The sequence below is a fragment of the Cupressus sempervirens genome, chromosome 1 (assembly GCF_028749045.1).
Source record: "Cupressus sempervirens isolate cs-2001-9-10 chromosome 1, ASM2874904v1, whole genome shotgun sequence".
In the NCBI taxonomy this organism is placed as follows: domain Eukaryota; kingdom Viridiplantae; phylum Streptophyta; class Pinopsida; order Cupressales; family Cupressaceae; genus Cupressus; species Cupressus sempervirens.
Window position 1 is genome coordinate 529410038 of NC_143118.1, and position 12847 is coordinate 529422884.

General features: G+C 37.8%; 1 protein-coding gene across 1 annotated transcript in view; it reads right to left on the reverse strand.

Annotated features, from left to right (window-relative positions):
• LOC149578548 (2-isopropylmalate synthase A-like) overlaps window positions 1-12847 on the reverse strand; it is a 101109-nt gene that overhangs the window by 12810 nt on the left and 75452 nt on the right. Inside the window, exons 7-8 of the mRNA XM_089829774.1 lie at window positions 10674-10707; window positions 10439-10513 (exon numbers count right to left, since the gene is read on the reverse strand). Of these exons, the coding sequence (XP_089685900.1) occupies window positions 10439-10513; window positions 10674-10707 (109 nt within the window). The remainder of the gene's footprint in view (window positions 1-10438; window positions 10514-10673; window positions 10708-12847) is intronic.

Here is a 12847-nt window from a genome sequence, read left to right on the forward strand (position 1 = left end):
CTAAGATCGTCCCATGAACCTATTTTCGTTTTGTCCATATCTAAATACCAGTTAATAGCAACACCCCATAGGGTTGTAGGAAACTAATGAACCCATTCGTCTCTATCAGTAACCCCATTTGCCATCCAGATAGCTTCACACATATGGCAATACATACGGCAATGTCTGACAAGATCTTCCTTCCCCTCACCAGTAAACTTGGGTAGTTTTTGTTTTTGCGACATTATTCTTCTCGGTTGTCTTCGACCAACTTGTTGTGTTCCCAAACTGCTAGAATTGGATGGTGGAAGGTTTCCCTGACCACCGTGCAGTGTCCTCCTGACACTTCTCATTGCTTCGGTGTCTTCGGCTTCCTTTGCTTCCTCTTCCCTTTCGCTTCGAGTGCTTCTACCTAGATTTCCCTCCGCTCAAGGTATGATGGATAGGTTTAAAAATTATTCACGTATCTCTTCGATCAAATCCAATCCTTGTCGTGGCTTCTAGTGAATCGAACCATTCCCCTTCAGTCATTGCACGTCCTACAACACCCTCATGGTCATCCTCAGTGACACCTTCGTGGTTCTCTTCGGCGATTGGCTTTAACCTTCATCTTTGTTCGGTTTGTTGTGCAAGAATTATGGCTTGGTGTTTAGCTTGTACACAATCGATTTGTTGCCTTATATTTCTATCCTTATTTAGTGTATTTGGTATATATACTTCTCATTCGTGAATTTGAAACAACACATATAGAAAGAACACAATAATTTATACATATTCTCCGACATCATCATGGGTCATCTATGCAACCGTTACAGAGTTTCAGTGTTCTTTTCACACACTCCATTTACATTCCAACAGTAAGGTTCCCACAGTAAGGCTCATGGGTTAGATCTTCATCGGGTTTCATCTCGATCCTCAGATTCCCGACGATTACATTTGAGAAAGTTCTTGAGAGTCTGCTACCTACATTGTTTCCTCTCAGCTTCCTATCTTCGTCGTGCTTGTGCAAAGAATACTTGGGCAAATAGTCGAGGAAACTGGTGCAACAGTCTATTGGTGGCAAGGCTAACATTCAGAGCATCCCAAACTGTGTCCTCTAGAACTTACTCATATGGCTCCTCTGCTAACTAACATTTCAATCATTGCATGTTCAATCATTGCATGAAAAAGTATATGGAAGTTCTCCACCAAAGCGTGCTCACCTTCGTAAAAGTCAATCACGTCATCTTTATTAGTTCTAATGTTCTGTGGTGCAGGTATTCCCATTTGTGCCATCCGCTACGTTGCACTTTCCGGATTCAAATCGACAACGGCATCAAATATTTAACCTCACAGGTAAAAAGGTTTAGTGCATAATAGAAAAGTAAAGAATGTAACACTGAGTTTCATAAAACCATACTGTTGCTTCCATTAATGTTCATGTCAACACAATATAAGACAATGTACTTCTAATTGATCTCTAATGCCACTTAGGCAGGTGTACATATAGTACCCAAACGGTTGCAACTCAACCATTGCGTTCCAACTACTTTTGGTATCGAACAACTTACACACTTAACTATTAAATATTCCCGAAGGTTTACAATTATTCCTGACAACACAAGAAAATTTATCATTCCTATCAAAATACAATAAAAAACCTTTGAGTCTTTGCTGCAATAAACACAGCCTTCCTAAAGTTGAAGCATTCGCGTGTTTAGCTTTTTTAGGATGAATTCTAACAGGGGATAGAATGAAGAGAATAGGATTTACTGAGCCATTTAAATATTTTTTGTGCAATAAAGAAAAAGAGACCCTAGATCATTTGTTGCTTAGTTGTGAATTTGCTCAAGCTAGTTGGAAGTTTGTTATGGAAAGATTGAAGTGGCAAAGTCGACTTTGTAGAACCCTGCAAGAGTTTGGCCTGGGTTGGTTTAAACTCTATCCCCAATACTAAATCTGTTTTCTTGAGAGCTTGGTAGGTTTACCCATCCATATTGATAAGGGAGATATCAGAAGAGGGCAATAGATGAATTTTTCAAGATTACCTTTTAGTCTAAACTAGAAATGGCAACCTTAGAATTGTAAGTAATTCAGCTTCTCCGAGTAATCTATCCAAGATTCCTTTCACGACAAAAGATAGAAATTTACAAGCAAGGTGGCCCTCCTTCAAATTTAGGCCCGTTCAAGCATTAGAGAGGATAATCCTTCCATGGCCAAGGAATAAGTTTAGAAGTAGAAGTAGCCAAAGCAAGGTTGGCTAAAAATTAATTTAGATGGGGCCTCTAAGGGCAACCTAGGACCGGGTGGAGCTAGATACATTATTTGAGATTGGATAGGTAATACTTTGGCAATTGAAGCTCAAAAATTGGTTGAGCGAACAAACAATGAAGGTGAAACCCAAGTGGCACTCCTTGCTATCCAAAAAGCAAGGCAACATAGAGTAAGGAGGTTAAATGTAGACAAGGACTCTTTGATCACGATTGTGGAAACCACTAAAGGAGCATCTCTAGTATGGAATTTGAACAAGTGGATAAAAAAATCAGGTCTAATCTAGAAGAATTTGAAAGCTTTAGAGTCCCTGTGTAAGGCAATGTCAAAATTGGGTGTCAAATTGGTAGAGTTGGGAAAGGAAGAAGTTATAGAGGACTTCCATAAAACTGATGGGGAGTGGTCGAAATGAGAAGAGGGAATAAACAAGAATGAGTTTTTCCTAATGGTTTTGTGTGGGGATATTAAGTCTTTATCATGCAATTGTATGTAGTGATCATCAAGTGCATCGAATTTATGTTGCAATTCTGATTTCATAATTAGCTTCGAAAAAGATATATTTGCACTAAATTTCAGAATTATTGTTTGTTCAAAATTCAGAATTTTAGTGTTCATCAAACAATCTGCAAAATCTTTCCATGCAATCTGAATTGGCTTGACCATCATCATTGTTATTTAGAGAATTGCCTTTATCTTTTAGTTACTTGAGTGTGGTAATTTGGAATTGAGGAAATTGCGGATCAACAAAACATTTGGAGTTCATTTCAGTGGTATTAGCGCTGCTTGCCAAATGTTTGAGTTAATGTCAAAATAAAGAAATTTAGTGTTGTCTAAAGCTATAACCAATTAGGGTTATTACACTTATGAATGATGACAGAGGGTAATAGCTGGCATTAGAGAATGGCAGTTGTGTTTTAGACGTGTGAGAAAACCTCAATGCAAAATGCAGAGAGAATAATTAATAGGTGGGAAGTGTCTAGAGCGTTGAGTTTAGGTAACAATAAATGGTAGAAGATTCAAAGTTGTTCTACAATTGCTCAAAGAGTGCAAAGCAAAGTGAGAAGAATATGGTGCAGCCTAGGTAGAAAGAGGCACACTTCACTTCAAAGACTGTAAAACAGTAACGACCCTTTTGTAAGAAGATTTCTCGTAGGAAAATGACAGGCATCGTCCTGTATAAGGTGCCAAAATTCATGCAAGCTTTAGAAATTTTGCTAGGGAAGAGTTTATGGTAAATGAGCATCAATATCGACTCAATATAGACATCTCTTTGGTTGTGTTCACATGGGCTCTACAATTTGGGACAAAGGAAGAAGCACTCTAGGTGATGAGGGCAATGGTGTGGTATGATTCCCATGTTGGCAGTGGTCGAACCAAGGTTAACACTGGTGTTTAGTGGGCAGGTTGAGGGATAGCTACCAACCCTATTTAGTATGGAGTACTACTACCAAGAAAGAAATTAGGATTAATGGAGCTTGTGACAGGTGGGATTCGTTGAAGGCTTACTTATGAGAAAAAGAGTTTGAGAAGAAGGAAATGCAACATGCTTATGGATGTGTAAGGAAGACAAAAGGAGGCATTTTCATCCCAGAGGTTCCATTTTGGAGATGATGGAAATCCGCAAACAGAAGGCCCATCTCAATGACATATTTAAAGGTGGCTTGACCTCTTTGTTTCTCTTTTGTATAGATCTCTTGGTGTAGATTATAGGAGGGTGTCATATGTAATTTTTTTTTCAAAATAGACTAAACTAACCCAATGTGATGGGCATGATCTATAAATATATAAATGTCCAAATTTTGTAAGATTGGACAAATTTATAGGTAAATTTGTGTGAGAAGTATGTTTAGAATACCCAGAGGAAGAAAAATACCTGAGAGAGAATAGATCTACAAGTGCACTCTGGGAGATGATACATCATCCCCTCGAAGTTTGAATCTATAGTTGTATCCTTGCCTTACTTTGTACTCTTAGCCATGTTATGCTTGCTTGGAGTACCCTTTTTTCGGTCTTTGTTCTTACTTTGTGGCTTTGGCTTTTTGTTTTGCTTTTATTGCATCCTAGGTTTTATTTTGTGGGGTGTTGTTGTTCCTCTTTACCTTGGTTTGGTCCTTATCCCTGCTAACTTGTTTGGCTTCTGCTAGTGAGTCTCGGGGCTCACTAATTTCGGGCATAGGATTTTATGGATGGTATTATTAAAATAACCTTCATGTTTCTTTTTAATACTCACTATTGTATCTTATTATATCTTTGTAAATATTAGAATGTTTCTAATATTTAGGTGTAGTCTAGAATAGAATGTTTCTATTCTATTCGACTCTCCTCTTTGTATATATAGATCAATTTGATCTCTGATTAATTTATTCAAGTATTCCGCCATTTATATTTGTAACATGGTATCAAAGCTAGGGTTTAAACCCTCTGTGCAAATCGACTGAAAAATTGTGTCTTCAGCTACTGGCGTTCTTGGAAAATCGTGGATTTGTTTTTTGCCAATTTTTTTCTTGGAAACCCGTGGCTTAGTCTGTAAATCAAAAATTTGAAGGTCGTTTTCTCAAATTTGGAGGTCATTTTTTCAAATCTGTTCACACCCAGATCTCAAAAAGTGGGATTTTTTGGTTTTTTTTTCAAAAACGAGTTTGTCCATCCCTGTTGGATATTCTGCTCACGTTTCAGCTGCTAGGTTTTGTTGTTTTACCTGCAAACATCATTTTTCTGCCTTTTTGACCTCTTTGGCTGCCGACTGTTATTTTGCTCGAAACCCTAGTTTTTTGACTTTGGAAAAATTTTCTGATCACATATTTTTGGTGGGTTTTTTAAAATCTCAAATGGGTCTTCATCATTTTTTTGTGGGTGCCTCATTTTTTGTGCCTCGATTTTTGAGCCAGCGGATCTAGATTCCGACAACATTTTATTTTTGGGTTTTTTGAGCTCTTTTCTGGGTACTCCAATTTTTTCGGGTCTTTCATTTTCTCACCTCGAAGTTTGTGCCATTTGAAATATTCACATATTATAAGCATCTGTATCAGCAGCATCAGAAGTCGGACTCAATTAAACAGCAAGCCAATGCTGCCCAACACTTAGAGCAGAAAGAATCTATCTACCATGCCTTTATGGCCAGCATACCTGCAAATCATATGAAATCTTTTGCCTAGTACATCGATTCTGGTGCCTCCCGACATTTCACTCATAGGCGTGATTGGTTTGTTGAATTCACTCCCTATTCTGACTCAGTAATCTTTGGAGGTGGTGAAGAATACAATATTGTCGACAAGGGCAATGTTCAGATTCAGTTTGGAGGAAGAAAACTCATGTTTCTCAATGTATGTTATGTTCCTGGCATGAAACATAATCTTCTGTCTGTTAGTCAAATTATGAAGCACTCTCTTCAGTTGGATGTCGTTTTCAGTGGAAATAAGTGTTTGATTATTGATCGTGCTTCTTGCACTACCCTTGCTTTCGGTCTTGAGGATCATGGTATTTATAGGCTTGTAGATTCAGGCGATTCCCTTGAGCATGCCTTCATCGCCGAATCATCCGCTCTCAGCAATTTCTGGCATCAGCGATACGGTCATCTAAACATTCAATATCTAGCACAACTTGCTCAGGATAATTTAGTCCATGGCCTACCTAATATTCAGACCCAAAACCATCGCGTTTGCGGAGCTTGCCAAGCAGGCAAGCAACATAGGACACCATTTAAGAATGGTGAATCAGATGCCTTTCTTGTATTTCCGCTCTCTGACTCCCCACCATATTCCAAGATTCAATCTTCAGCAATCTCTGACTTAGGTTCTTCTATTTTATATGAGTCATCTAATGCTACTGATACACCACCTCAGTCACTTCCAGATAATACAACTCCGGCTCCTGCGTCTCATCCAACTATTCCGACAGCATCTGATATTGGCTCCTCGACTCTTCGGCCAAAATGGTGGGCTCAAACAATTAGTGATCTTCGTCCTGATGAACTAATTGAGGGTAGAACCTTAAGAAATAAGAGCCCTCAGCACAACACAGTTAATATAGCTCTTATGGCCAATATCCACAATATCCCTGAGCCCCAGATATATGCAAAGGCCAAAGCAATTCCAGAATGGGAACAAGCAATGGATGCTGAGCTTCAGAGTCTTCAAAAGAACCACAATTGGGTTCTTTCAAATCTCCCTCCTGGGAAGAAACCCATTAGCTGTAAATGGGTCTATAAGGTCAAGTACCATGCAGATGGTACCTTGGACAAATACAAAGCCAGACTTGTTGCTCAAGGATTCACCCAGCGCGAAGGCATTGATTATGAGGAGACATTTGCACCGATAGCCAAGATGAGCACTATTCGCATTCTTCTTGCAATTTCAGCTCAGTATGGTTGGAAAGTTCATCAGATGGATATGAAGAGCGCCTTTCTCAATGGTGAATGACAGGAAGAAGTCTACATGACGCAGCCCCCAAGTTTTAAGGTTGCCGATTCAGAACACAAAGTATGTAGACTCCAGAAGGCCCTCTATGATCTTAAACAGGCCCCTAGGGCTTGGTACATAAAGATTGATCATTACTTGGTTGCTCAAGGATTTCAGCGTAATCCGTCAAACAGTAATCTGTATATTAAACACTCTGGTAATGATATTCTTTTTCTTGTTGTCTATGTGGATGATTTGATCATTACTGGAAATTCAAAACATTTGATTTCAGAAATCAAACAGCATCTATGCAGAACTTTTGATATGACAGATCTCGGATTGCTTCATTATTGTTTAGGTATTGAGGTTTGGCAGACTGACAACATTATTTTTTTGTCTCAGTCCAAGTATGCCAGAAGTTTGCTTGATAGGTTTCGAATGCAGGATTGCAAATCTGCCTCCACTCCTATGGAGACTGGTCTGAAATTGTCTGCACAATCTATTTCTCCTCCTGTAGATGAAACACTCTTCAGGTAGCTAGTAGGCAGTCTCATCTACCTACTACTACTAGACCTGATCTCAATTTTGCAATCAGCTACATCTCACAGTTCATGACAAAACCCAAGACTGATCATTGGATTGCAGCAAAACGTGTGTTACGCTATGTACATGGTACTTCAGATTATGGTCTTCTTTACACAAGGAGTATACTCCTCAGCTCAGTGGATTCATCGATTCCGATTGGGCCGGCTCAGTTGATGACAGGAAATCTACTTCTGGCTATGTGTTTAGTATCGGATCTGCAGCAGTTACTTGGACCAGTAAGAAGCAACAAGCACATGCACTCTCCTCTACAGAAGCAGAATATAGAGGAGCTGTCAAGGCAACTTGTGAAGCAGTTTGGCTCCGGCAGATGCTTGCAGATATGCATATTCCTCAAGCAAGTCCGACTTCTTTGTTTCAGAAAATTAGGGCGTACTCAAACTTGCCAAGAACCCAGTGTTTCATGAACGAACCAAGCACATAGAGCTTCATTGCCATTACATCCGACAATTAGTAGAAGATGGATCTATTCAGTTACGCTATGTTCCTACCTTAGAGCAATCAGCAGATATTTTCACAAAACCCCTTGGTCCTGACAAGTTTGTTAAATTCAGGGGATCTATTGGTGTAGTAAATAGATTGAGCATTAAGGGGGGGTATTAAAATAACCTTCATGTTTCTTTTTAATGCTCACTATTGTATCTTATTATATCTCTGTAAATATTAGAATGTTTCTATTCTATTCGACTCTCCTCTTTGTATATATAGATCAGTTTGATCTCTGATTAATTTATTCAAGTATTCCGCCATTTACATTTGTAACAGGTATTGATATCAAAAGAGATGGGGAGCAATATTGTGAACAAAACACAAGAGTGGGAGTCAGTAGTTCTAAGGAAGCCAATAGACAAAAACAAACTTTCAAACGTTGCTATCAACAGAAGATGGCAAAACAGAATGCCCACCAAGCACTATATTTAATGGAAGTGTCTTGAAATTTGGTGGAATGAGACCATAGGGTTTAGAGGGGGCCGATGGGGATGGATTACAAAATGGAGGCATCATCCAAAGTGGAGAACCTGAAGGGGGAGAATATGGTAAGACTCATACTTCTGCTTGTAAAGTCCTCTCGTTCGCTCCTCATAATATTCTGTACCGGATATTTTCCCCAAAAATCTCCCAAAATAATTTTCAGAATGCAACAGATTACTCTATGCAATAAAATTTTAGCTAGACAAGCAAATGACCAGCAAATGCTCAAATAAAGAACTTCAGAATTCATTATTGCATTATAAACCAGCAATACAATAACATAACATAGAATCCAATTTTACAAACAACAACAACAGTTAGATTGGAAATCACATAGAAATGAACTTGTAACTCCACTGTGAACTCTGTCATGAATTCATCTCCAAAGTTGAACCAGGTTTGCATCCAATTTGCCAAGTAGAGCCTAAAGGTTTCTGTCCTCAGGTTCTGAAAATGAAGTTGAAAATTCACAGGTTTTTGCAAGAGAGACTCAAAACTCAATGCCCATCCCCAATCACACATAAAATCCAGCATATTGTAAGATGACATCTCTTCCTTTTTTTAAGCAACTTCCTAGAGACTCTTTACATTCCTCCATCTGACCATCGTTTTCTTCCCCATTTGTCAACTTTGATTTCATTTTTAATATTAAAATGACTTAATATAATCTAACTTAGGCTCCAATTAAGTCACTTCAAAATATTTGCGCATTTGGCTTAAATTCTCTAATGTCCCAAAATGGGGACATTACAATCCTCTCTCCTTGAGATTGCTTGCCCTCAAGCAATCATGAGTCCCTAAACCAATACCAAGATCCCATATCTAACTGCAAGCCGCACTATGTCTCATACTGATAAAACTATGTTACAAGGACATGCCATGCTTTGGAACCAAAAATAAGGATGCAGCTCATCCATTAGTAAGATCCTTGGATAACATGTCAATCTAGTAAACATTGTTGCACCTATATGTTGTGTGACTCTGATCATAACTACATTAAATCTCAAACTATGTAGTAGCTCAACCTAATCCACAAGGTGCAGAGCATCCATCCCGTCAACTCTTGGATCCCAAATCAGCTTATCAACTCAATCCTGGGAGTAGAAATAGTGGTTCATCCATCCACTAATCTCCTGTATCAGCCAATTGCACAATATAGCACTCTTCCCATGCCAAAAGCACCCCCAATATGTATGAAGATCACCCCATTAAGCCACCAATTGTTACTACTATAGGATAAACTGACATTCAGAATTATGTTGTAGGCTTCATTGTTTCCATATATGGGAAAGAAAACCAACCTATATGCAATATCTAACCCAAAGGCATGACTCCACCAACACCCATGCAATTCAATATCTTTTGTTCAGCAAGCCAAATCTGAAAATTCGATGATATACCAAACAGGGCAGCCACTAATAACTAAAGTAGGCATAAATAAAAAATCATCAGTCAATAAATTAACAGCTGCAATTTCATAAGAATTCATAGGTAAATCTCTAGTGGGAATATAGAAGCCTTCATTATACATTGAGGACAACTCTATTTCTGATTCACCACAAGTGTTATCAAATGAAATAAACTAAGGCAAGGTTTCAAAATATCAAGTCTTGATTTATTTAATTTAGCAATTCCAATGGATCTAAATCATTCCCTCCATCCCAATGTCGATATTCTGTATCTGGATCTCTAAGTGCTAAACAGCTGCATACCAGGATATCCATCAACAATATGAGAACAATTTGAAGGAGGGCTGTCTACATCAGCTGTTTGACAAAGCAAGATTGCACAAACCACTAGTTATCTGATAAAGATTCATAACAGGAGGGTAGACATTGAAAAGAACATGAAAACAGTTTAGGTTTCTGATGCGTGGTCGTGATGTCAATAAAATACCTTCATTCTTCATTCATTCATTAACTTGGCATATTATTTGAGTTACTTGCCTACATCAAACCACTAGTAATTTACCAAACTTATTAATATTTATGTACATTAGCACATTTTCTTGCTTGTTACAAGCATACTCTTTCCATGATTGTATGTTACCAAAAGAGCTTTTTTCTATGATTTACTTATTTCTATTTCACAGTCCAAGTAAACATTACAATTTGAATGCCACTTATCCTTCAGGTGTTTCTATCAACAAACAATTCATAAAAAACATATTAAAGAAACTGTGACTGAATAGAAGGATGAAGTCTTTGCATAGATGGTGGTAAAAAGGTATTCCTTACCTTTTTCTTCTCTGCAAGAGCTTTGAACCGCCAGAAAACATCATCCAATTCTTTTCCATCCAACTCATAGCCAAGCTACCATCAATATAAACAAAAATTCAGGCTATCCTAATATACATGAAGAAACAAGTATAGCACAGAATATATCTACATCCAGTCCCTAGCCAATAATTATCTTACCAGTTAGGAAAACTCAAACTACACTGTCAGTAGTTTCAAATTAAAATTCACATACCTGCAATAATCGTGACTTCAAGGCATGGCGACCACTGGTTCAAAAATCAAAAGAATATTCCAGATTATACCACATGTAAGAGGGAAGAAGTGATACTCTCATCAAGAAAAATTACATGCAGACTCCTCTCACTACAATTTTCAGATTATACAACATCCAAGCCTAAAAGAAATTGCGCACCTTTGAGAAAACAGTAACTAGATCTAGAAGTATATTTAAAAAAAAGACCCGATCTTTTAATAATTTCACAAGGATTGTCTTGATAATATGATGTATTCCTCTACCTTATCAGTGATTCCTGAGATATCACTCCAGATAGGTATCCATTGCTCATTTCACACAAATATATAAGATAAATATTTTCAAAAATGGAAACGGTGATAGAAATCGTCCTTACACTCGTTCTCTTGAGTCTGCCTGTATGTCTAAATCACATATCTAGTTACAGAATTTGGAAAATTTAACTCTATAGTCAATACAGAGGCAACATTAAACTGTTTATGTTAGTGTACTTTCAGTTGCATAAAATGCACTGAAGTTATTAGTATATATTAAATACTTTGTATATATATGAGATATATACTTAATTCATTTAATGTATACATGTATTTGATATACATACATAAATACATATGTATATTATGTTTCTCTTAATCATGACAATAAGCAAATGTTATTGATAACTACTTAGAGTTAAAGAGACATGTCTCTACAAGACATGCCTCTTGAAATCATATACACATGCTTTGAGAAGGTAACTTGAAACTAACATAAAAATTTACAAGTTACAGATTAGATCAATCGATCCTATTATTTTAACATGGTATTAGAGCCAAGTTGAAGATCTGCTGCATTAGAACAGGCTCTGTTGAGGAACTAACCATGGCCATGATAGGCCCAAGATTAAAATTTTGATCCTGCTTGGAAAATAAATAATACTCCCAGCAACTTAAAAGTCAGAACAGAATACCATTTGTGGAAAGAAACAAACTTGCTTGTGAATGGATCAGGCAATACTGCATATAATAATACCAAGGGCTTGAAAAGTTTGCATGTGATCCCAGATTAATGTCTACCCAAGGAACTGTATGAATTATTGCACTGAGATGGCATTGAGAAAACAAATGTGTGATCTGCAGTGGAAAGTGCACTTGATCATTTTTGGCATGGAGATTTTAATGTGGGTCTTACATATAAATTTGATATGGTGCAGTTCTGAAGGCATGTAGATCTCTAAACGTTGCAATTCAACAAACTAAATGACAGAAATATCACATACTCCTGGTGATGAAGGAATACAATACATTGACGGGGATTCCAATCTGTAGCACCGAACTGTTTTCAAACAAGAGGAGTGCATAATCATCGATATTGTTATTAAAAACAACTACCACCGGTGCATAATACAAATAGGAGATCTTCCATTTGAACTGCACGGGCATATCCTATGTCTGCTAAAATATGATACAAACGTGGGGATTAATTAACGAGATATTCTGGAAACTAACAGTGATGATGGTGGGTGACAAAGTGTGGCCAAATACTGTATCTGCATAAACCAATGACAAGAAATGATATACTAATGAAGAAGAGCACTTCGGAGTTGCACAGGGTCCATATGCAACATACAGCAATACCATTGTGTTCTAAACTCAGTGGCAGATTTTCTGAGTAACACGTGAATCATACGCAATACACAATGGCGCCGTTTTGTTCTTGCAGCAGCAAGCAGACAAAATGTTATAAATTGAAACAGTGCCCACATCGAAGCCTTCATTGTGTAGCATTTCAAGGTTGTATACGACTGGTGGTGCAAGCTTGAGAGTTGTCTTCCATATCTCTGGGTGTGGTCTTTGTTAGCATTGAAGTTTTTGGAGATATTGATCTAGTCATGGATGGCTATGCCGAGCTTTGATTCTGTTGAGTTGTCATAAATTGTGTGGCTTCTAGGGAACAATGAAAATCTGAAGAAAGAGTGTCGTGAGAAAGGACTCGGGTCTTGCTAGCTTGTTGTGTTGACTTTCCTTGAGTTGACATCAAAGCACAAAACACTCAAACTCTTGAAGAACTTCAGAGTATTGTCTCAGCTGGAAATATGCTATACACCATATATGGGGAAGATTTATGCTCATCGAGTGTGCCTATCATTATTGGGTGTGGATTACTGGTGTGGA